This window comes from Aulostomus chinensis, chromosome 17, assembly GCF_037954235.1.
Source record: "Aulostomus chinensis isolate RoL2024-O1b breed Wild chromosome 17, RoL_Achi_v1.0, whole genome shotgun sequence".
NCBI lineage: Eukaryota > Metazoa > Chordata > Actinopteri > Syngnathiformes > Aulostomidae > Aulostomus > Aulostomus chinensis.
In genome coordinates, this window is record NC_141336.1 from 16342251 (window position 1) to 16366492 (window position 24242).

General features: G+C 39.2%; 3 protein-coding genes and 4 non-coding genes across 7 annotated transcripts; all 7 read right to left on the reverse strand.

The window, feature by feature from the left end:
- Positions 1–11086: 11086 nt before the first annotated feature.
- On the reverse strand, positions 11087–14831 carry rpl13a (ribosomal protein L13a). Its single transcript, XM_086181876.1, has 7 exons — positions 14749–14831; positions 14012–14084; positions 13705–13770; positions 12918–13019; positions 11908–11993; positions 11645–11704; positions 11087–11341 (listed from the first exon to the last, which is right to left on the reverse strand). Exons 1-7 carry the CDS (start codon positions 14767–14769, stop codon positions 11132–11134), a joined length of 618 nt encoding a protein of 205 aa, XP_086038002.1. The 5' UTR covers positions 14770–14831; the 3' UTR covers positions 11087–11131.
- LOC147246498 (small nucleolar RNA SNORD50) lies at positions 11458–11533 on the reverse strand. The gene has a single exon (XR_015109926.1). It is a non-coding gene; the product is annotated as a small nucleolar RNA SNORD50 (small nucleolar RNA).
- Positions 12095–12170, reverse strand: LOC147246499 (small nucleolar RNA SNORD50). The gene has a single exon (XR_015109927.1). It is a non-coding gene; the product is annotated as a small nucleolar RNA SNORD50 (small nucleolar RNA).
- Positions 13107–13187, reverse strand: LOC147246500 (small nucleolar RNA Z195/SNORD33/SNORD32 family). The gene has a single exon (XR_015109929.1). It is a non-coding gene; the product is annotated as a small nucleolar RNA Z195/SNORD33/SNORD32 family (small nucleolar RNA).
- Positions 13837–13916, reverse strand: LOC147246501 (small nucleolar RNA Z195/SNORD33/SNORD32 family). The gene has a single exon (XR_015109925.1). It is a non-coding gene; the product is annotated as a small nucleolar RNA Z195/SNORD33/SNORD32 family (small nucleolar RNA).
- Positions 14832–16025: 1194 nt separating the features above from the next.
- atp5if1b (ATP synthase inhibitory factor subunit 1b) lies at positions 16026–17515 on the reverse strand. Its single transcript, XM_086182363.1, has 3 exons — positions 17353–17515; positions 16600–16712; positions 16026–16520 (listed from the first exon to the last, which is right to left on the reverse strand). The coding sequence occupies exons 1-3, from the start codon at positions 17419–17421 to the stop codon at positions 16379–16381; spliced, it is 324 nt and encodes a 107-aa protein (XP_086038489.1). The 5' UTR covers positions 17422–17515; the 3' UTR covers positions 16026–16378.
- Positions 17516–18818: 1303 nt separating this feature from the next.
- On the reverse strand, positions 18819–23109 carry zmpste24 (zinc metallopeptidase, STE24 homolog). Its single transcript, XM_086182342.1, has 9 exons — positions 22626–23109; positions 21755–21901; positions 21394–21597; positions 21153–21305; positions 20906–21047; positions 20646–20821; positions 20209–20313; positions 19935–20078; positions 18819–19841 (listed from the first exon to the last, which is right to left on the reverse strand). The coding sequence occupies exons 1-9, from the start codon at positions 22731–22733 to the stop codon at positions 19617–19619; spliced, it is 1404 nt and encodes a 467-aa protein (XP_086038468.1). The 5' UTR covers positions 22734–23109; the 3' UTR covers positions 18819–19616.
- Positions 23110–24242: the final 1133 nt, after the last annotated feature.

The window sequence follows — 24242 nt, forward strand, 5'->3', positions numbered from 1 at the left end:
AATCATTGTCAGTGTGACCCGAAATCATAAAGGTGCTCAAATACAACAGAGACAATTGTGAACGTCAGCACAACAGACTGAATACAGCATTGACACAAAAGAACTCAGAACAACTTTAGCCTGACTCAACAATGAGACGCTGTCTGACAAGGCGCTTTACTTCTGTCAATCAATGCTGGGTCACATTCATGGTACTTTGTAACATGAATGGTGTAACTTTAAAAGCCTGTCTTGCTACAAAGTTCTGTGAAAGCTTTTAGGTGTCTGACAACCCATCAGCCTCAGTGTGAAACTGCACATGTGTTATTAAACATGTATTACTGTTCTGCTAATGTAATAATATCTTTATAACAATGTTATGTATACGTTCATGCATGCAGTGCATTAATAAATGATTACTACAGCTTAGTTAAATGTTAATTGACTGTTAATTATGTCTTACGACTATTGATGAATGCTAATAAACGTATAACTTATAATATATATATATATATATATATCTGTATCTATCTATATCTATGTCTATATATATATATATATATATATATATATATATATATATATATATATCTACATATGTATAATCTGCACTGTGGAGCACTGTCAGCATGGTGGCTTTTTTATGCAAATTTGCACTGAATTGAAGAATCATTCATTAAAGGAGAGCCTGCAGGAGTCTTTCAGTTTCTGCTCAAACTTTGACCCACCAGTAAGAAAACACAAACAACATTTCAATTTTCCTCCAGTCATGTCGAGGCCCACGCTGGCCTTGCTCAGCTAGCAGTATTTGATAAGAAGTTAGGTTATTTTGGCTCCGTCATTGTTTTTTACAAAGCTGAAATAAAGGCAGAATAAGCAGTCCAGTGGCAAATGGTACATCGCTGTTGAACAAGCTGAGAGGAAACATAGGATCTTGAAGGCTGTTACAAGAGCCTCGTGCTTATTGGGGAATTGATTAATGGAGCTGGAGAGAACATGGAAACGCAGAGGGTCGCCTGTGACTGCAGTGCAGTGCACGCCAGCCACAGAAATGCCCTTTATTCGCTCATATAATCATCAATAATTGTCAGGGGGGGGGCTTAAATATGACTGAGGAGGACTTGGCGTTCTGTGTTACTGGAGAGCAAATCAATACTGAATGTACAGTAGAACTTAGTGAATTTCATTACTGCTTATCATGATCAATTTACGATTCTAGGCGCACTCCTTCACTCTTCCTTCTCTGTATATCATGATCCTGCTTGTTATGAAAAAAAAAAGGAAACACCCCAATAGAAACATGCTTTCAAACTGACTGGATTGTCACTCCTGGTGCACAGGGACATGCCATTGTACGAAGACACATGGGCTTGAAAGCCTTATTAGAAATGTTTATCACTGTGTTGGCTGTTCCTACATCTGTATCATGTGACAAGCTTTGACCAGTGAACAGATACATTGTCCGCAAGCTTGAAGTCGGCTAATAAAGCTCCAAAAGTGCGGCGCGTCAGCATCTAACTGAACGCCATGCGAGGTCTGAATGCAGATGCATTGGCATTTTTTTAGAAGATTTAAACAGTAAAAGACATCCCTTTAGCAATGCATCTTCCTACTTTTGTCTGCCACGTGTCTCCGGGGCCCCAAGATAAGCTAAAATCTGAACCACGTGCGGCATTCAACACCTGCCCACAGTGCTGCAAATAATTTAGCAACAATCCACTGCCAGGATCCAAGATACACCTGGTATGTGATGCAAATCAGGTGCCTAAAATGGTGATGAGCTTTTTAGGGATTGAGCTCCTTTCAAAAGAGTCTCAGAATAAGCATAAGGATGGTATCCATGGATCCCAAACCAACAACATTTCAAGCCCCCAGCTCAGACAGATTTGAGCCGCTTTACGTGGCCGAGGTGAACAGATGGCTGCGAGTCATGAAGATCATTAGGTATTTTCATGACCTCAGTTGAACACAGAGCGTATAAAAAGACCTGGCACAGGCAATGTAACACTGCAGCGTGCTTTCTCAGCTCTCTCTGTACACTCACGGGGATTCCTGCCTTGACAGATTCCTTTGGATCAATTCCATATCTTCCTCATAACATTTTATTCCCAAGTGTGTGCTTGTATGTAGAATAGCAAGAGATAAAAGAATAGAAGTGCTTGTTGTTTACCGCACAGACCTCTCAAAGTACAGTAGGTACCTGAAAATACTGCAAGAAGTCTGCATTTATTTCTCAGACTTACTTCATCTTGCCTGCATGAAAGTTATCATGACTGTATTTCGGGAAGTCAGGGCATATTAGCCTTACTCAGGATCTTTCTCTAGCCTGAAGCCACCGAGGGGCTGAATAGACAAGCTAATGCTGTCACGTTATCACGTGGAGTGAAACAGCAAAACACAACTTTCGCTTTAGGGAACATAAGTAATCGAGTTCTGAATTGGCGCGACAGTTGGAGTTTCTTCTTGTCGGGATTTCAGTAAATGTATGTGTCACAGTGGGCTGGTGGCTGCCGGTGCCAAAAGCTGTAAAGAACCGTGTTTACCGCTCACACACTGTACAATCTGCTTTCTTGGCTTCATCAATGATTGTAAACGACCTAAGGTCTAAAGCTTTGGAGTCATGAATGTTTAATTAGACCCAGGAACGATTTCTTGCTACAACAGATCTTAAATTTATAATGTTCCCTTGATTGTCGTTTACTCTGTTCCTTAATATTCGTCCAGTATATTAAACAATTATTAAAAAATTAACTTCAGCTGTTACAGGAGTGAATGAGTGCTTTAATGGCAAATATCATTGCAGAAAATATGAGATGAGCACTTCTGTTTATATTGGCCATACTAAGTTTTGTGTCCTTATGGAACATTTTAATGTCTCACCAGTACAATTAAAGGAATTTTTTTTTAAAAAGAAAGAAAAACTACTTGTGCTCGTCCTTCTAGCAACACGTGTTGCTAGAGAAAGTTCCTACCTGGATATTAAGTGACCCAGAGCACTACTGGACTAATTTGGTGACGACTTTACATACAGTCACACACTTAACATTTCACAATTGAATCGTTAGAGCCAGAAGTTTGTCCGGATGACCTTCCATCATTCGAGGTAATTTGTGTGTTCTGTGAAACCATAATGGACTCTCAGCTTCTTTGCCGAGAGGAAAGACACGTACCGAAGCACTTGCACCAGTTTTAAGCTCCGTTCACGCTGATGGAGCCTGAAAAGACAGCAGGAAAGCCTTAGAGATGCCTTTTGCAAACGCATTAACTCCACGTGAAACACATTTGTTTCCCATAGCTCCGAGGTAAAAGCCGTCTCATTTAGAGAGCAGTCATTTAAGGCGCTGCTTAACAGCATACACCAGGATATTTATTTGAGGAAACCCACTGAAAGTGACTGATGTGTTCGCTGAAATGTCACAAATATTGCCTTTTTGTGTTCTGTTATATTTATATATATATATATATATATATATATATATATATATATATATATATATATATATATATATATATACAGTATATATATTGTTCTGTGATTGCACCAGTGAGAATCAATACTCAACAATTCCTCACTGCTCCTCAGAGACCAATATCGAAAATAGCGTCCGTCCATCCATTTTGATATCTCTCCACAGTTACTGCTCTAACCCTCTTGTCAGTCAGGTTGCATAATCAATGGAGCTACACAGCAACTTGTTAGTTACAAAAAAAAAAAAAATTGATGATTCCAAATGATGTCAGAATAGAGTAGAAACTTTTGCTTTTCTTTCTCATTTTCTATAGTCCCGATATCAAAGGAATTCTTTGTTGCATGTTAATTCATCCTCCTCATTAATTCTCTTGTCTTGCCTCCTCTCTCCTCTTTTGCACAATCAAGAGCCAGACTCTCCTCGTTGAGAGTTGAGTCTTTACTCTGCAATGGTCAGTCAGTCAGTGTGTGGGAGTGAGATGGAGATTGGCCTTTTTGTGCAGTGATTTGAACAGATCCCATGTTGGCAGAAAAATTGGGTATCTACAATGAGATCTTCAGCAACACAGTTTTATGTTCTTTTTTTTTTTTCTTTTTAAACACATCTCTTCTTGGCACATTTTTTTCCTCGCAACAAATATTGCTTTCATGTCTTTCTGTTGCAGCTCCTTCAGTTACAGTTATACAAGTTGAAAGACTACAACTCCTATTGATCATTATACAGTTTGGACATGCAATTAATCAATTTAAATGTACATATTATTAATCAACGGGTGCAAATGGTTTTTAAAAAAAATTGAAGTACATTAAGCACTTGATATGCACAGTATTTAACTTACTTATACCTCAGAGTTTTGAAATTTTGTTATTGAGGTTCAAGGACCATGGTTATGATATAAACATTAAAAAAAAAAAAAACATTGCGAAGGAGTCTACATTTGAAAGATGAATTTTCCTGCTCTTTGCACTGAGGTGAGTTTGCATGCAGAAAACCAACAAGGCCGTTCCAGTTATTACATCGATTTTACTTTTATTAGTAAAATGAAGACAAAAGGTAAATGTTTTTCATGAATTAAAGCGATACCTCACCCAAACGTCATAACTCGTTCATTGATTCGTCACCGTTGACTGTTCTGCATTGATGAAGAATGGTTTTGCCACCTGCATGACCTCTTTGTGAAATCCCAATCTAGAAAATGCTAGCTTCGTACTTGTTGCTTGAACCTAATGGAGACCGAAGTTTAAGGGCAGTAAAATTAAACATAACATACCTTTTAAAAACTCTCAAGCATCTCTTCCAGTATTTATCCGGTCGTATGCACAATAATCAACTCTAATGGATTGAACGCTACCACAAAGTGATGCAGCTCACCATGTGCACATACGGCAGCAGAGTCCTGGCCTGTGCACAAACTCTGAGGCAGGATTTCGACTGGAAACTTGAGCTGGTAGCATAGATCGTCGAGGGTGTTTATGAAGTATTGAATGTACGACTGAATAAAGAAGAGCTTGGATGACAGAGGACGGTACTTTTTGAGAGTTTGTAACAGACATTTTGAAGTTTTGCTGTTAATTTTCAGTCCACGTTAACTTCTAGCAACAAGGTGCTAGCTTTTCTTGCGTTCTGGCTTCACCAAGAAATAATTGGGTGAGGCCTCGTAAATAAAAGAACGCGTGAGTCATATTTGTATCACTTAAACAATGTCATGCAACGTGAGGTACCACAGGAATATGTTCCTTTAAAAAGTTAAAACCCAACAAGTAAAACAAGCCCAAAATATTATTAAATCAAAGTCAACACTGGCAGACAAACAAAGCCATTAAAGTACAATTGTAAGCAATTTTGTGAAGCTGCTTTATGGCAGAGGATTTATAGACCAATAATCAGGTGAAAGCAGCATGAAAGCTGCAGCTCTGAGAGGTGTAAAGAAATATGAGTTACATTTGCAATTTTGATATTCAAAAGCCAACAGATGCCCTCAAGCTGGCGTAGGAAAGGATCTCGCCAAAGCTTTCCAGTCTAATCACCCCGTTGTTAGAAAATAGGAGGCTGTTTCACAGGAGTGGTTTAAAAGTGCAGGTTACTAGGACTTACAGGTCCCTGATTCCTTTTTCTAGTTTTAACGTTTTGTTTAAACTCTGTGTGAAAAGCGTAAGTAGTTATTTTGTAAAAGGCCTGTTGACTTCTGGCTCACAAATAACAGTTGATAAAAAAAAAGAACAATGAAATATTTGTAAAACATTAAAGTTGAATTCTTGTTAACGCGAGAGGCAATAAAACCCTGTGTCATAATTGCTCTTTGATTACTGAGTGGACCTAAGTTCCATCAACAAAACACTTTGATAGAGCAAAAGAATATAAAATGTTGTTGTTGTTGTTGTTGTTGTTGTTGTTTTTAGGGCACCAAAATATAGATATTGGATTTTAAGACTTTGTAGGAGAATAATCAATTCAGAATGAAAGTTCATTCTTGAAACAAAGATTGATTAAACCTTCTCACCCCTGCCGTGGAAGATGGATTAAAGGTCAAAAATTAACTTTCAATGTAACCTTTCAAGCCAACACGGAGGAGAAATTCTCAGCATTCCTTAAAAAAAACAACTTCCCCCCTGTTGTCATGTAAAAATTAGCTCCATTCGTAACGACAGCTTTTCATTGCAGCTTTACGCTGCTGGAAACTTCAAATGCACATCTTCTTTGAAAAACTGAAGGTCCTAATCATTTTCAATACACAGCGCAGCATGGATAAGTGCGCAAGTTAAGTCGATGTGCGTTGCAAACGCCTGCGAGTGTGGAATCGCTGTCATTTGACTTGCTACTGTTACAAGTGTGTTTGCGCACAATGCAATAAGGGATTCGTTGTCTTTATGCGATCCCCATGAGAAACGTGCTCTTGGCACAGGGAAGCGGCGTTTCAACCGTCAGCATCTGAGGGGTTTCGTCTTTTTCAAGGACACTTTGGTGAGCGTGCACGTCGGAGTGGATAAAGATGTAACCTTTCACCGAGTCTCCCTGGACATGGTGTTATGGGCTTGAATGTGTGTATTATGTGTTTGCCTCGGAGGTGCTTCATTACAATGAAGTCGATAAAGGCTCCTTTGATTAGTTGTTCTCTCCCTGCGGTTCCCTATTTGTGAATCCAATTTGTGACTCTGGCTGCTCAACAGCTCACAACACCGCCACCGCCACCGCGCTCTTGTCTGAATTTTGCAGCTGTTCATGCCTGTAAATGACTTCAGCATAACAGAGTGAATTGAGTTGTCATTCTAAATCATTTCAATTACACTTGGAGGTCACAGAATATAAACAGAGCGCAGATATGCTCTACTCCATCTCACGTTGATAAAAATACATCATGCAGCTGCACATACATCATGGAGAAAGGCTTTCTGACTTGCCATCAAGTATTTGAATTCGGTGTGTGTGTGTGTGTGTGTGTGTGTGTGTGTGTGTGTATGTGTGTGTGTGTGTGTGTGTGTGAGAGGAGGCTGTATGAATATTCTTCGCATATGTTTCTGTATTACAGGAGCTCGATTATTTGTCTTTATTGTCACTTTTGATGAAAAAAATGAGAACGTGTATGAAAGCCAAGCAGAGCATTTACCGTACTTCAATAGCGAGGCTAAGTTATATGGATCACTGTAACGCAGCCTTAAGGAGAGTAGTGAAAACTATTAATTATAGCCTATTATAGGGGCTGACATTCTTGTTATGTAACAGCTCTTGATTTATGGATGTCAGCCCATTTTTCCTCAGTCAGGTGCTTTTTTCTTTTTCGTTTGCTCCAAGGTTTTCTGTCTTCTCCATCTCTTCCTCTTAATCATTTTCTAACTTCCTCAAAGCCAGCTTTTAAGATTCAGAATAAATGTGTTCCCATTCAAAGGTGACATGGGCAGCGCCTGGAAAACTTCCAAAAACTTTTCGAAGAGCTTGCCTGCAGCTCCTCCATATAGACCAATGTACCAAAACATAGCAAGTGTTCATCAGGAATAAATTAGAAATGTTATTCAAACTGTGCACCCTGATGCGCCCCTTTGCTAATCAGATTTTAAAGCTATTTTTGGTTTAATAATGACTCAGCAGCAGAAGCTTGGGACAGACTCGGTAGAAATGAGACATTAATGAAGCATCAAATAAGGCTGAAAAGAAAACTAATCAGCTCATTCTGGCATGTAGGAAAAGCTGTTCTACTGGCTTCTCACACACTGTGCTTCCCAAACAGAGACCGTGGTGAAACATGAGCCGCATCAGTTGACGGCAACATAATCTTCAGGTGCGTCAGCTAATGAAACCAGTCAAATAGAGTTTAGTTGGATAGAAATAAGGCTCTAACATTGATAAATGGGTAAAAAAAAAAAAAAAAAAAAAACCCATCCAAATACCCCAAATATTACTGTTTATAGTATTTTTATAACATTGTAATAACGTGGTGTAGGAACAGGCCTTAAATGCCTCAATGTCAGTGGGGTGAAAGCCTAAAATAAGCCCAATGGTTAATTTGGCATTTCAACAATTTATCTTGTGGTATAGATAACGTCAGTAGGCTTAATGGTCGCTAACAAGTGGCTAAACAAGACAGCAAAGTTAACAAAGTGAAGTTAGTTCTGACATCTAAATAGTAGCATGTCGCTAGCTTTGTGCTTCTAACGACTGCATTTCCGCGTGAAAATCCTCGAAGTGGTGTTCATTTGTTGAGATTATCTTGCTGAGCAAAATGTGAACGTTTGGGCGGTAATCAAACGTAGACATCATATTAGCTTTAAGTCGAGGGAACCAGTGGCAATGCTGACTTCCAGGTTGGCCAGCAAAAACACGTCGTCACCGCGGGGCTCTATGGTAACTGTGTTTTTGTGCAGTAATCCGTGAGACCCTATTAGGTCCACTTTGCTGAAAGCTTGTCACGATAGAATCGGTTGAAATTGGTCGTTCCATGCTGATGTAAGCATGTTACGTGAAGAAAACTAGATTTTTGTTGGGGGAGAGAGGGCATGTATTGCTGAATAAGTGACCAATTTCACCAAGGCGCTGAACAAAAAGGAATCAAAAGACAGTGTGGTGTGTCGACAATGTTACATAACCTACAATATGTGGGCAATATGGGGGGGGGGTAAGTTACAGGGCTGGTGTGATGATGATGATGATGATGATGATGATGATGATGATGATGATGATGACGATGTTGATGATGAGGGGCTCAGGTCAATACTGACCGTGGCTTTCAGGGATATTCACCTCCTGCCATCAGAAAGGCTTCAAACCCAGGCGCTGTTTCGAGCAATATGTCAAAAAACAATTTCGCTTTAAAGCTCATCCATTTACAACAGACAATGTTATGCCCTCAAGCACTCCCAGCACACCAACGCAAACACCCCAGGCAGCAAGATGAGGAGGTGGGGGGCGGCTTCTGACGATCGGGGTCTTCTCAATCTCTCTCAGATGGTGTGATTACAGCAATCTACTGCAGGCGGTATCTTCCTAAAATCAATGTTTTGGCTCTGTCACAGAGATTTCTCCATCTGTTTGCTGGAGAAATGACGTCTCTTCTTAATGCAGGTCGACAGGTGGCCTCCTGACTCATCCTCGGTGAGCCTGCTGGTAGTGAGGTGATAGTATGTGCAGTATATATATATATATATATATATATATATATATATACATGAGATAAAGTAATTTAGTAGCCTTTGATAATACAAGATAAGTTCATACTTTTATAAGGAGGACAGGTGCATCTAATCAGACGGATGTTTGGAGGAGGTGTTAAAGCATGGAAGAGGTTTTTATTGAAGAGCATCTTCTGGTTTTGTTATTCTGACATACACCGGCTACCTGTCGGGTCTGAAACCGTCACCCACTACCATACATGTACGTTTTTTTATGTTTTCTTCCGTCACTCGTGGTTTCAAAAGAGAGGAAACAGAATGATCGTCAACTTAAAAGTCAAAGCTAATCAGTATAACTCTCTGTGGGAAGTGTTAATTAGACTCAGCAGATAAACTGATCAAAACAAGCATCGACGCAGTAAGAAAAAGCAAAACTTTAAGTTGGGTGATGTGCATGTTCACAAACACCGTGGAAGCACAGAAGGCGGGAAAATACCGATTCAAGAGGATCAGTCTCAAGATGATTAAAACATCCATTTTTTGTGTGTATTTTCTGTTTTCCCATCAATTTTCTGGCTTGTGGCTTCTCTCGTGGATTATGCTGCCTCCTCGGGTTTTTTGAAAAACCTTAAAAATGAAATGAGCGTGAAAATTCAACGGGGCCATTATCCTACCAGACTGCTTAATTCTCAGTAGAGTTAATTCAAGGTTCTGTGCCAAGCGTCGCGCAAAAACACTCATGGGATTAGGAATATCTTCTTCACAAAGTTTTGCAACTATGTGTGTGAACTGCAGATCCATAAATGCCATTCAAAGTCACAAATAAAAACTGGAATGCCGGTTTCAGCGTGTTGGGATATCAATATTTTGTTTTTGATGAAATTGAATGTACTGACAGGTTGTCAGCTTTCGTTGGACAGTGTCCATGTACTTGCTGATTTGTTCAATATTTATAAGTTTCAGGGAGTTTTGTATGGGTGGAAGGTGTTTCATATGTATACAGATGACACATTAACAGATTGTCAATCTGTTCACACAAATAACAACAGATAAAATTGCTATTCATCTTTCCTCACAATGTTTCTATCATGAAGAAAGATTACATCATGTTCCAGTGTGAGAATGCATTTTCTGGCAAGGGAAGCAAAGGAAGAGATGCGGTCTCTAAACAGATCACATGATACAGACGTCATTAGGATATTTTTCTAAATTACCTAAGCTTCCGTAAATCCAACTTTCAGTCCAACACTGCCCTCTGCCGGTCTGACGGATGAACTGCAGTAGTAGAGATGTACAACCTTTTAGTCATTTTTCATCCAGTTTAAGAAATGAGTGACATCTGTGAATCAAGGGAAGTACCATTCCAACACAGGCCATTGTCATCTTTTCATAAAAACCTCAGCCACTTAGATTGGACATCAATTGAGAATAAAACTTGCTATTAATCTTTGCTCTCACATCCATATTTTGGTTGTGGCTTGGTTTTGTTTGAATAATTAAAACAAATTAACCTCTGTACTCTGTAGGTACGACTCTTGAAGTTGAAATGGAAATATCAAACAAAGCCCTGTATCATGGTTTTTGCTGTTCTTTGACCCAAATCTCTCTCCTTATTCTGCCTGTTAAGTATTTATGACTGAGCCATCTTTTCATGAGTCAGACATCTCAAACTACAGCAAACAAATTATGATCTAGAAGACCTCCAGTCACGACAGTTAAATATAAAAATTCCTTCAGGCTTCCAACTGCATTCATATTCCAGCTTCGAACAAACGGCTTGGGTGGAAGGACCTTTTAGGAATCTGGCTCAAGCTTTTTTCTTCTGTAAATCAAGTTTCCCAATCCAACGAAATCAGATGAAGGAAGTGACTTAAGTGCTTTTTACAGTTAAAGCTCAAATTCAGAACTACATGAACTTGTTGATATCGCAACAGAACTTGTCGGTGTCTCGTGTTTCCAACCCACCTTACAGCACAGAGGCACAAGACTTAACGAGGTGTAATTTCCCTGTAAAGAACGTTGAAAAAGTCAATACACTTTCTATAAACATTTATTCATCTTTATTGGCCAGAGGGAATTTGCTCAGACAAGAACTCCATATTGTTTTAGGACATCTGTGTATTTTGCGATCTTGCTCTCGACGTTCTTTTCCGCCAGCTTGGTCAGCTTGATCTGTGTCTTTTTCTTGGAGTAGCGGAGCTTGGCCTTCTCTTTTCTCTTCTCCTCCAGGGTGGCTGTGATAGCCTGGTACTTCCAGCCGACCTCGTGTGCCAGACGCCCAAGAAGAGCAAACTGAGGAGAAAGGGAAACTCAGTCAGAAATTTCTCTTTGAAAAAGGACAATTGTTTGATAATGAAAGAAGTTTAGATATAGCTTCAACTTCTAGAGGCAGGTCATGTCCCCGACTCAACTCAGTAGTCAGATCCGTAAAGTTTGTCTCATCAAAAGATGATCAGCTTCGGGATAAAGGGCTCATCACAGTTGAGTGGCTGAAAAAATTGTGTTCCTCTGTTGGCCAACATTATCACTGTATGACCATTCCATTCAGGGTCACAGCCTCCTCCAGCCTGTCTTATTACCAAGTTTGAGGCTTACCTTGCGGGTGGGCTTCAGACGCACTATCTTAAGAGCAGCTGGGACAACCATGCGCTTCCTCTGTGGAGAGAAATCAACGTCAGATCCACGAGGAAAGCAGTCGATGCAAATGCAAGCAGGACAGCTTGTCTCAGATATAGTTTCATTTCAGAGTGATTCAAGCAAGGTAAGTAAGTTAATATGAGCATCATTGACAGCAGGCTAATTTCCACATGTGGGACATTTCATGCTATAAGCCCCTCCTGGATGTTCACGGAGCTCACCTTGTCATAGGGTGGTGGGATACCATCAAACACCTTCAGCCTCTCCAGGGCAGCCTGACCCCTCTTGGTTTTGTGAGGAAGCATGCCTGGTCAAAAACAGTTGTTGTTTAAGCTCCATAGAGTTTGAGATTCCACTGCAGCTGTAGGAAATACTCATTTGTCCAAACACAAATTTGAACCCCTTCTCAACTCAGTAGTCAGATCCGTAAAGTTGTTCTCATCAATGGATGATCAGCTTCGGGATAAAGGTCTCATCACAGTTGAGCAAAGGGAATCCCTTGTGTTAGCAAAAATAATTTATGCTAGTCAAATCTAGAAGTAAAAAAAAAAACCTTAGTTTGACTGAAACATCCAAACTTTGGTTTGAGGCAGTGAAAAGTGATTGGTTACTTTGGATGCTGTACTTTGCATTTGTGGACAGTCCATGCGGGCTTGTCCCACATAGTGAGACAACAGATCTCCTGTAGTCACGACTCATTTTGATGAAAACATGCAGGTTCTACCTCACTACAGCTGGAAACGGGAGTCATTTATACTCAGTGTTTTGCGCATCAGTTCTTAGTGCAGGAAAGTAAAATTATGGGAAAATGCAGTCAACGAAGCTTTGCAGCTGGGGTCTGCAGCACAGTGCTCGCTCCCCATTTGTATTGCAGATTATTGCACCATCCTCCAACGCATGTGTCTTGTAGCAACGTTAGCCAGTCTGAAGTGGGTAAGTGGGAAGTGTTAGTAGAAAACGCAAAATTTCCACTTAACCATCAACTAACCTCATCCCAACTTTGAAAATTTGGATGCATCCAAAAAAAGTGTACACATTGAACTCTTCTTACAGCAAAAGCTACTTCTATTATTAGTGGCTACGCAATTGATGACCTGAGGTGAGCTTAGCAAAGTATGCCCTAGCATCCAGTGGAGAAGGGAATTTATTAACGGTACAGCAGTCTATGGAATAATCTTACAGAACCCTCTTAAACACAATTTCAAGGCATACAATTTTGACCTCTTCTCACCTCTGACAGTCCTCCAGAAGATCCTGCTAGGAGCTCTGAAGTGGTAAGGTCCACGGGAGGGATTGGTGTTCATCCTCTTGCGTAGGAAAGCCAGGTACTTCACTGCATGGAGACCCATCGTATACAAATCTCAATCTACTTTCAAGAACTTACACGGGAATTGACGAGAGCAATTCAGTACATAATGTTGATGTCTCAGATGGTAGTGCATGTAAGGTATTCTCATGGTCAATGAAACTCAAACACTTATTCAGTAACATCACTGACAAGCACAATGACAAACAGACACCTAACACTCACAGATGTTTCAATCATAGTGACTGATTAGACCTTTCCTGGTATAGAAGGCTCATATATACAGGTTGAGCATGCAGGCAACAAGACAGTATGATTAGAATTAATTGAGTGAGTTAAAACTACATAATCTAAATACATTAGGATTTTGATCACTGATTGATTGGCTTGGTAAGAAAAACACTGTCAAGTGCAATACTGGAGTTAAGAAAGGTAACCAAATTTCACAAATTAAAAAAAACAATGTAGTACTCAAACTGGGCTGACAAGAACAGTACAATTTAGCACCACCGTCTTGTGAAATTCATGACTTCTGGACATAAAATCACAGATTACAGCATCAATTCCATTTAAATGTAGCAACAATTTTCAATACACATTTCTAACTCCAAAAAAGGTACAAAAACAGAGATTGTGGTCTTATCAGACAAGATGAGTCAAACACCTGTGTGGATCAGGTCTGCAGGGTCTTCTGTTAGCAGACACTACTCACATTTATTTCGGTAGAAGTTGCCGGAGATGTTGATGCCTTCACATCTCACCACTACCACTTTGTGTCCTAAAACGGGGAAAAAAGGGAATTAAGATAGAAAAAACTCAAGATCCAACTTTATAACAAGTTGGCAAGGTCTCAGATGGTAGTGCATGTGAGTTTTCTCATGGTCGTTAAACTCAAGCAAGACAAAATCAATCATCATTGACAGAAGTGATGTAGCAGCTTCATAATACCTGTACTGCCCATACTAGTGTTATAGAAATACTGGACATACATCACATACATAGTCTCAGATTTTACATACCCAGCAAAACCTGTTTAGCCACAATGGCAGCCAGCCGGCCAAGAAGATGACCCCTGCCATCCAGGAGCAGAACCTGCAGAATGAGATGACACATTCAAAATAAATGTCAAAATATCAGTTTCAAATGGGCCATACCAACGACAATTGTAGACGCAGATAGACTGAATCTTCTTATAAACGAGAAATATTGCAGCCATATTTACCGTCTTCATGGAGGCCAAGGAGTTCCTAAACTACTCAATAAATTAAATTAACATTACTTGAAATATAATTCTTTTAAGAATCGCTTACTGACACGGGGTAGCAATGTGACGAGTGGTAACGTTGGCCAGCGTGGGACGTCATGCTGACACTTTACCGATAATTGCGTCTTAAACTCAGCTGCTGCAATTCCACAACGTGTACGGTTAAGCTCACAAATATACATACTCAATCGCCTAAGGTGGATGTGTTAGTGAATTAAAATATACAATGACTAGGAAACGAATAACTGTAGCTAGGTCGCTAGCTGACGGCGGTAGCTTCGTATGGAAGCTGCCATGATGAAGGCATGTTCTCTCGGCGAGCGCTAGCCGGATCAAACCTGCGGTAAAAGCAGGCTTTATACATCGCCGAGTTAAACAAAAACTACCCAGTGTATTTCTACAGCAAAAACACAAATAAAAAAGGAAATAAGCTGATAATACTTTCATTAAAACCGCAAAAAATGCGAGTAATTGTATCTCTGGGCTTCCCACCTTATTGAACCGGTCCGCCATGGTTCGCGAAAAGAAAGAGGAACGGGGTTGCTCGTGGTAAATGGCAGGGGCAGGCGGAAATGACGACATCCAAGCTTCTTTCTCGTTGAAAATGAAACGCTGATCAAATCTCCCACCGCCGCCCGTGGCCGAAGTAACTTCACTGTCAAGACTTTTCATACACTTTCGTGACAGTTATACTGCAGGCTTTTAGGGTTTTTTTTCCCACCTTGATTAAATCATTATACAGATGCGTGTAGGTATTTTTTAATATACATTTGCAGTGAGTTTTTATTTATCTGATTGTCATAAGCTGTTGCATATTGCTGGAGGTTTTCCACCAGTTTTGAAATATTTTAATTTCCTGAGTGGTTCGCATTAATTTGACTGAAATCCTAAAGGCAAAAAGTCAAGCACCTAACATCTGAAAATAATTTCAGTTCTACTTATCAAGTACCTTTATAATATGACTTCATATATGGTATGCACCTGATTAAATGGATCCTTTTGATTAATATGGGTAATTCTTACTGTCCTTTTTATAAAAATAAATTAAATACCATGAATTGTAAACTGTATCATGACAATAACTGAACTGCATAGATATGTATTATTACAATAAAATCATCCTGGTAGGTGTATGCTTTAATTCAGTTTTACATAGCTTCTGATGTGTGGGGAATCATGTCTGTCACCCTTTTTTTAACAAAAAAATTATATCAAGTTTTAATGACACAAGCTCAGTAAAAAAAAAGAAAAAGAAGATGCCATCCAATTTTGAATCTATTCAGCATCGTGAATGTTGTCTAAATCTGGCATTTTGACTGTCACCCGAGACTTTCATTGCAGACCCCAGACCATACCTCAGACTCAGCTCTTAGCACACAGATTGCATTTACAGTCCATCCCAGTCTGTCATCCTGTCACTCAGATTTCATCTGGACAGCTAGGATGGGCAAGGATGCCATCCAATCACGACATGTGACTTAGCGTCTCCCCCAATGAATATCTCACCTACACATTATCGCTAAAAAGATTACTGAAATCGAAATGTCATAAAATCAGTAATTAGAAGTAAGATAAAATGTGCTAAACTCACAAGAGTGCATGAGAACTAGGTGCTGAATTCTTGAAGTATTGAACAATACAAAAGGACATATCCTAATGTTCTCTTTGTTTTAATCCATTGTTCCCAGTGCACAAGGTGATGTTTTTATGTTGTAGAATATATGACCATCATCCACCCATAATACTGGGAAAAAATAAATAAAACAGGACTCAGGGATTTTCCACAATAAATGACTTAACAATTATCAATTTTCTCTCCAAAAACCACAAATTGAGTTACTGCTGCTATTTACATTACACATTTATTTATACATCACACAATGAAGTATTGACTTGTGAAGCAATAATGTTATGAAGAGTTTTGCAAGCTGAAAATCTATTTACAATGAATGTCACAGCATGCCAAGACAACTCTATTTTTTGTATTTTTTAATGAGTTTCAAGCATTAACAGGACAATCAACCACACATTCATGACTGGCTAGGTGCATGCAGCAATCAAAAGGTACAGTATTTGGCTGGAACAGTGAGAGAACTGCAGTTATTTTAGGAGAATATTTAACTCAGTCATCATGCTTCAACTGTCTGATCTTGCCCTTGTGACGGTCAATCTCCCGCTGCATACGTTCAATCTCCTTTTTATGGTGTTCAATTTCCTCCTGGTGGTGTTGCTTCAACGCAGCCAGCTGCTCCTGCTCCTTACGCCTTTTTCGTGGAATAAAACAACTGAATTAGAGAACTATTTCTTTGCATCAACCGTAAAAGTATGTGAAGAAATACATACTTGAAGTACATCTCCTCCTCAGCAGCCTGCTTCTTCCCCATTGAGCCACCTGCCTCTCGGATGGAACCTCCACCTCCGCCACCTTTTCCTGCACCTTTCCCCAGCTCACCCAACTGAAAATGAGCCGGGGAGAAGTCCAAATGTTAAGTATATAGCATCAAATAAGAGTTGTGCAAGTTGTGTGAACTTACCATTTTTTGTTTCCAGACATTTGTTATGAATTCATCATCAATTTCACTCTGTTATTAAGATTTGGCAAAGTTACACACATTATGCTGCCAGTGAATCCAGAGAAAATCTGTCCTGAAGGTCAGCATTGCACAACAGAGAGGAAAGGTCTCTCTTTGTTCGCTTGGTGATAATAAACACAAGGAAATTGACCAGAAACTATTTAACAACAATACAAAGTCTGAAAGGACAAAGCAATTGTTCCAGCTGAATTATTTACCGAATATTGTGGTTCAGAGGTTGATTATTGAGAGAAAGTTTTCATGAACCAAATTAGGCTCTGCTGTTTATCATGGGCTTTATGGTAAAGTCGTGCCAGTAGGCAAACTTTCAAGTATACATACAGAGTTTGGGTTACATTTTGTACATTTTCTTTGGCCCTACAAACATGACATCAACAGTTGTTTATTTGTGTCCTGTAGGGTTTGACACAACGTTGAACGCGAATTCCTTTGAAATAATTCCCACAAAACAATACAATTGTAAGATTAACGATCAGGGTATGGTGCTAATTATGTACTTTACCTGATCTGTTGACATTCTCAGCTGCGAGGTGACAAAACTCCTGATATTAGGCCTTAGAAACCTAGCCATGTTGCTACCAGCTTCAGTGGCAAACAGCACCTGATAGCAACAGCACTTGTCCTTGTCCACGAAAATACGCCACAGGACGGCGCCATTTTAGTCTGACAGGGGTGGCCACACCAGCATCACGTTGGTCTGAAAAAAAAAAACGTTTAGTACAATAAATACTTAAGAATTAATTCATGAGGTGTCTATGTTTGACTTTTTAACTAAGTATAAACTATTTAGAAATATTACGGCTGTGAAGATTTTTTTTTTTTAAAATGCCCCTTTTCCGTAATGGTTTGGTCTCAAACATAAACAGCGTGATGAAAGTTCCAGACATTTTTGTGATCTAATTAATTTTAAAAAATAATATAAATTCTAAATACAAGAAAAGGTAGAGTCAGGTACAAAAAAAAACAAGAAAAGACAGTGTCTAGTACATAAGCATTTTTAATTCTATGATTAAAAGTATTAAAAAATTAAAAGTTAAAAATCAAATTCATGCGAACATGAGAATTCAATGTTAAAATGTTGTTAAAGGGAGATGTGACGAATAAATTTTAATTCCCTAATTTGTAATTTCTTTTTCCTCCATCAATGTGTATTCTGCATGTTTGTAAGCGCCTCACTTTATTTTAATTATACTGTTTGCATGTGGTAAATATTATACATTTCTTTTAAAAAATTCATTGTGCAGGGATTTGAATATCTATTCAACTTTCATGGACTATTTATTTTAATTATGGCATTCCTTCCGAGATTTTACTTTCGAAACATTTACCTTTCCTTTGGCTGTTACAAAAACACTGAATAACTGATGCAAACATATTTATTACGTTTAAAATGCAGATTGAAATGTTTTTGGGCTAAAGCAGGAACATTTTTGTTTGGTGATTAATGTAATTTTTCCCCTTTATAAAAAATGTAATTCCATGAATTATAAACCATAATGAGCCAAGAACTTAACTTAAAAAGATAACCAGGCCATCGTGCATAGAAAAAAACAATCTGTTAAAATTATTCAAATAAAACATTGAAACACATAAGCAATGCTTTGAAAGGTTTTATTCAATGCAGCAAAGAAAGTATATGCTCCCCTCTTTGAAAAAAAATCCAAACACTGGCTTCTGTGGGGAAAGGAACCTCACAGACCCCCACCCACCAAGTCCCCTATAAATACTTTGCTTGCCAGGCAACTCCAGGCTCACTTTATCCTAAATTCAAGAGAAGAAACAAACAAACAAACAAACAAACAAACACTTATCAACTTAAAAATTTCAAACCACATTCAATATTTTCCACAATTCACTTCCTACCATTACTCTACTCATCAAAATTACATATGTACAGGTGTGGTTGGACCCTGGTCGGCAAGCAAGTGCAGCAGAAGTAAAACAAGACCCTTCCCTCCAATGCATGAAAAAAAAAAAAATCAAAGAAAGAAAGAAAATCAAACCTGACATCAAATCAAAATATCTGCACTGCTCTGGTTATAACAATGTAAATAATCAGAACAAAGATAATAGAGGCACATTTTGTCATGTCAAGCATCTACATGTTTTATCAGGGAAATAACACTGATTTATGTCTGTTCTCTTCAGCTGGTCTGGAAATATTGCTAAAGTAGCCTCAGGTGCACTTGAGGGAAATACAGTATCCTGGCCTGTGTATCTGTCAACACAGTCATGAGTCATCTGCCATCTCTTCTTCCTTCTTTCCTTAACGTACAACTATTTGAAAATACAGTACTCTGGGATTAACCAGCTTGCAGGGTTTTATTTAGAACACATTTGCGTGGATGTCTTATCTAAATTGAGGTTTTTCTTTGTGGAATCGTAGAAAAACAAGTCACTATTAAATTTGAAAGAAATTAAATCATTTCAAACACTTTCAGGCTGGTCGACAAGATGTGATGACTTGTGCTCCTACAATAGCTTCTGTAATGCACACGCTGCCCAAATTTGTTTTTCTCAGTGCATATGTTGACTTTAGAGCTAAAATTTGTGATTTTTTTTTTTTCAGGCTGCCTTGTGCTGATATGTTTTGGTTTTGTTTAAAACATTTCAAAAAAAAGGGAACTAACTGGAAAGTATATTTACTAAAACAAGATAAAACAGGGTGAGGGGTAGAAAAAGACACGGGGTGCATCACAGGGCCAGGAGAGGTCTGCGGAGGCCCCTGCAAGGAGGAAGCACTTGCCGCTCCTCCTTCCAGCCCCGTCAGTCCTGCTTAACGTTGCCCAGCGCTCTGAGGCGCTCCAGGAGGGGAGGGTGGGAATAGTGCCACATGGAGAACAACCAGTCAGCCACTGGGAAGCCTAGGTTGTCTTTGTTAAGCTTGATGAGGGCGGAGTAGAGCTCTGAGGCTTTGCCCATGCCACGCGCAAAAGCATCTGCCTGGAACTCGAAACTACGACTCAGAACTGTCAGGCAGAAGGACAGGAGCTGCGAAGACAAAATGAATGAGGATTCATGACTGAGAATATAAAGGAAGTGTTCAAAATAACTGATCCGATAGTTACAGAGTCTGTCAGTCACCTCGTTGTAGGGAGAAAAGATGAACTGGAAGATAATCATCAAGCCTATTAGTGTAGGTTGGCTGTCATTGAAGCCAAAGGCTACAAACAACTCCTTACGTCCAATAAGAGCAGCAAACAGGGAGAAGCACAGGAAGGAATTCATCTGCACAGAGAGCAGAGGATTTTACTAACAAATCAATGCATTTGCTTCTGGTGGTGGGTTTTGATGAAGGTATCAAAAATAAAAATTGCCTGGGTGGTTAGAAGAATAATCTATTAAGACGAGAGTTTACCTGACTGATGACAATGTTCTTGACGGTGTGACCAAGCTTCCAGTGCCCCAGCTCGTGACCCAGGACAGCAAGGATCTCAGGGTTGTTGCATCCTTGCTTCTTGATCTGTCGTATTCCAGAAAACAACTCTGCTGGATTATGAGGTCGAGGCTACATGTTCAATATTTTTAATTAGAAATTTGATAAATTCCAGTCACATGTCCAGGTTAAGACTTTAAATGTGAAGAATTTCAACATCTAAAAAAAACAACAACAAAACTTTCAATGCATTATATGATCAATTTAAAGATGATTGTGGGTAAAACAAAAATGAGATTACAGAGGCCAATTTTACACAAAATGAGTTGAGGTCAAAGGATGCAGTAGACCAGTAAGAAATCATGAGTTGTATCAGTTTATAAATTTGATATTTCTGGACACAGCTCAAGCTTTATAACCTTGGGTTTAGCTTTTGGTTCACTGGGGACGTCGTCGGTCTCTGGCTGCTCGGGCTGTGGCTCTCCCGCCTTGTTGAGGGGGGAGTAGTCCTCCAGCAGAGTGTCAAACAGCACAATGCGCTTGTTCTTGAAGAACCCGTAGAAGTACGCGTTGCTGTGCGAGGAACGCTTGGAACCTGGGAACATTGGCAACTTTTAGAAAGTGATGACGCAACAACCAACTTACAGGAAGCCTCCACATCTCGGAATTGTTACTCTACCTTCAACCACATAAACCTTAGTGAGGGGGAAGCTTATACTTCTAGCCATAGCCTCTATCTCGGTCTTCAGCTCTCCTTCTGGCAAAGGAGTGAACTTGTCAAACAGAGGAGCAATGTAATCAGCATAGATGGTAACAAGTACCTGAGAACAGAGAGAGAAGCAGTTTATTTCCTCAGCTTCTTAGTTCAAAGCATTTAGAAGTTCCCACATTGTTTAATTGAACAGATATGTGTATGTTGGTAATACCAGAGAAACAGCCAAGGTAAAGAGCCAGGCATAGATGAAGAAGTAGTCTCCACCTATCTTGATGATGTAGAGGAGCAGTGAGGTGACAGGCAGCAGGATACACTGAGTCACAGCAAACTTCTTGACAGCATCTTTGAGGAAGAAGCCCAACGTCTACGAGGAAGAGCAGACATGGATATAAAAGAGGACAACAGATAAAAAGCGGACTCTTACACATCCTCATCTCAAGCCTCTGCATTACCTGCTGATTGAAGCCGTGCGTCTCCTCGATGACAAACGTGTTGTACAAACTCCAGGGAAGTCCTGTTAAGGCGCTGAAAAGTGTAGCTAGTGTCAGAAACACCAGGGACTGAGTGATCTCGTACTCTGGGCCAAATCCAAAGCGTGTTGTCACAGAACCAGCAACGCCCCACAGAAAAGGGATTCCACCCAATAGTAGGATCAGCTTAACAATAAAAAAAAAAAAAAAAAATTCAGCTTAATGCATGACATGCACAAATCTCTCACATAAATCCATCAGCTGTAATCAGACCATGCACACATTCTGAAAGAGTGGACTGGTAATTTTAACAGTGGGAACAGAATCATGTCAAGATTCTTACCGTTCCTTCAGTCTCAGAGTACAGCCCAGACCAAAAGCTGAAGTTGCTTTTATCCAGCTGATAAAGACGCGATTTCTCAAATGTTTCAGAGTCCATAATCTTTCCTAGCTCTTGAGGCACATGTGTAGTGGATCTGTATATCTTCCGCTGCAGAACAGAAAGATCAGTCCATTAGCATATAATATTTGAATTTAAGTCAAACATGAACCCTGAAAAATAAAATTCAGCATCCTTACAAACTTTGATATACATGCTTATTATCAACAAGATGTCGTTCTTAATACTACCTATGCAAGACCTCTCATCACATTTCCCTTGCTACCTCCTTGTAATTGTTTTACTTGGGGGTTGGAAAAGCAATGTATCAACTTTGGAAATGTGTTTAAATTAGATATTTCTTAAAAAAAGATGAGAGTTTTATTAGAGTTTTTAAGTAAATGCCTTTGTATGCTGTCATTTCAGTATTTGGATCCACAATGATTTTGATGTCAGCAAAGTGTCCAAGAACATAACCAGCTAATGACAAGCAGCATTTATTTACTTAAATATGTGCACATTCTTGACTGCATCGACATTCATATTGTCTTCTAACTGAGCCATTTCAACATTATGCGGTGACGCGCAAATTCAGGTTCCGGCTTTCAAATAACCCCAGGGGTGACTTTTTTTTATTAATTATGTACTTTATCAGAAACAGTTGCAAACTATGTCCATTTTACGGGGTTTTCTGATACAATGCTTAGAAACAAGAAGTATTTTTTGGCTGAATAAGCTGGTTATGTATAATATTCGCAGTACGTTGATTTTCAATACTTATTAAGACTGTCCATCACACCAAAAAAATCTCAAGTTTTGTGTTTCCAAGACTTACCTGTCTGTAAGCGAGGTATGCCTCCCATAGATACACTGTCCACGAAAATCCCAAAACAGCATAAAATATCTGCTTCTCCACGGGGAGGTCAAATATACTTTCAACCATCTTTGCTATGTTGTTTTGCTATGTTGTTGGTCTATGTTGTTGGTCTATGTTGTTGGAGCAGGACTGACTAGCTAGACAGGCTAACAGTACTGTCAACGCTTCCTAGCCTGACTGGTCGTTTTATGCTAGCAGCTAACTTACTTAGCTTCCGCTCTACACACAAACAGACAACACTTCAAAGTTCAATGAAGGGAAAGTTGTTCCCGCTTCAAATTAACAGATGCCGACAACAAATGTGAACTCGGAAATATTTGCATCCAGGTCCCATTCCTTTGTGAAGGCTTTTACGGCTAATATCTTTCCATTCATGCGAACGGACGAGTCGGCATTCAGCAACGTGCAACAATGTTTGCTGCCCTGACAAAAAAAAAAAAAAAAGACTACTCCATCAATGGTTCCGCATATCGTTTACCTAATTGCAGTAGTTTAAAGTGAATGTAGTCATGGTTGTTTGAAGGAAAAGTCTCAAGTTGTTTGTTTCTGCTCTCAGATGTAACGCGTTACGGTATCACTGTAGCCTATTTTTTTTTTTGATAAATCACCAGTTCCATACAGTTACCTTTACCGAAGCACAAAATGTGACTTTTTCAAAAGAACATTACATTACTGTTTTAGGTGTGGCAGGAAGTAAGACTTGATCTCTCATGAGTCTCAAAGGCCTAATCTAATTTCCCTCCATATCTAAAATTAAGTAGTATGGCATTCCCCACCTAAAATTTTCAGTTTTCTCAAAATGTGCAGAATTTTTTTTGGTAATGTGAGCACACATTTTGTGGAGATAAATAGTTTTTTATCTTTAAAAGTCATGCAAACATCTCACTTAAGGCAAGTCTGCAACTAGGCTGAATCACTCCCAGCCAAACTCATACTTTCAAAGTCATGGTCCAAAGATCAGTCTGACTGCAGACTGTTAACACCCCCCCCCCCCCCCAAAAAAAATACTACACTCACTAAGCATGCAGTACAAAATATCCAAGGGTGAATTTCAACAAACTGTCTTCTTATTTAGACAAATAGTTTACCAGTTGACAATGATAACCCGAGTTGCAGTTCTCATCTTGTACTTTGCAACAGATATTTAAATGCAGATGAAACTATCTAAGTTCATAATGCATTATATATGTATGTATACATTTATACACACACAAATATATATAAAAGAGATGACATTTCATTCCAGGGAGTGCAACTTCAGAACATTTCTGGCAGTATGGGCTTGACATTTCGAATCACAATAACACATCCTGAGGAACAAAACTGTCATTGCCGGATTATTGTTTTTACGATTTATGTTTTCACGATATGCTTCAAAACTGAATTGTCATAATTCCATTTCAAACAAGATCTACTGGAAGGCCTTTATGACAACTAATTTTGTGTTTCAGTCCAGCATAATGTCTTGAACAGTGCAGTTTTATTCCGTTTGCCATGTGGGCATTAAATAATACACAACTGTATCAAGGACCATTATTGGGGTAAGTTTTCCTTCTTGTATTATTCATATAACTC

Bases quoted from the DNA above. Each gene is read 5' to 3' on its own strand.
- zmpste24 (XM_086182342.1), bottom strand. From the start codon at position 22,733: ATGGTTGAAAGTATATTTGACCTCCCCGTGGAGAAGCAGATATTTTAT. The intron at 21,598-21,754 runs GTAAGAATCTTG...TTTATTGTTAAG, and splicing joins ACTCTGAGACTGAAGGAACG to CTGATCCTACTATTGGGTGG. The intron at 19,842-19,934 runs GTGACTGACAGA...TTGTCTTCGCAG, and splicing joins TCTTTTCTCCCTACAACGAG to CTCCTGTCCTTCTGCCTGAC.
- atp5if1b (XM_086182363.1), bottom strand. From the start codon at position 17,421: ATGGCTAGGTTTCTAAGGCCTAATATCAGGAGTTTTGTCACCTCGCAG. The intron at 16,713-17,352 runs GTAAAGTACATA...GCTCATTTTCAG, and splicing joins TGAGAATGTCAACAGATCAG to TTGGGTGAGCTGGGGAAAGG. The intron at 16,521-16,599 runs GTATGTATTTCT...TCCACGAAAAAG, and splicing joins GAGGAGGAGATGTACTTCAA to GCGTAAGGAGCAGGAGCAGC.
- rpl13a (XM_086181876.1), bottom strand. From the start codon at position 14,769: ATGGCGGACCGGTTCAATAAG. The intron at 11,994-12,917 runs GTGAGAAGAGGT...GTTTTTGACCAG, and splicing joins CTTCTGGAGGACTGTCAGAG to GCATGCTTCCTCACAAAACC. The intron at 11,342-11,644 runs GTAAGCCTCAAA...CTTTCTCCTCAG, and splicing joins GTCTGAAGCCCACCCGCAAG to TTTGCTCTTCTTGGGCGTCT.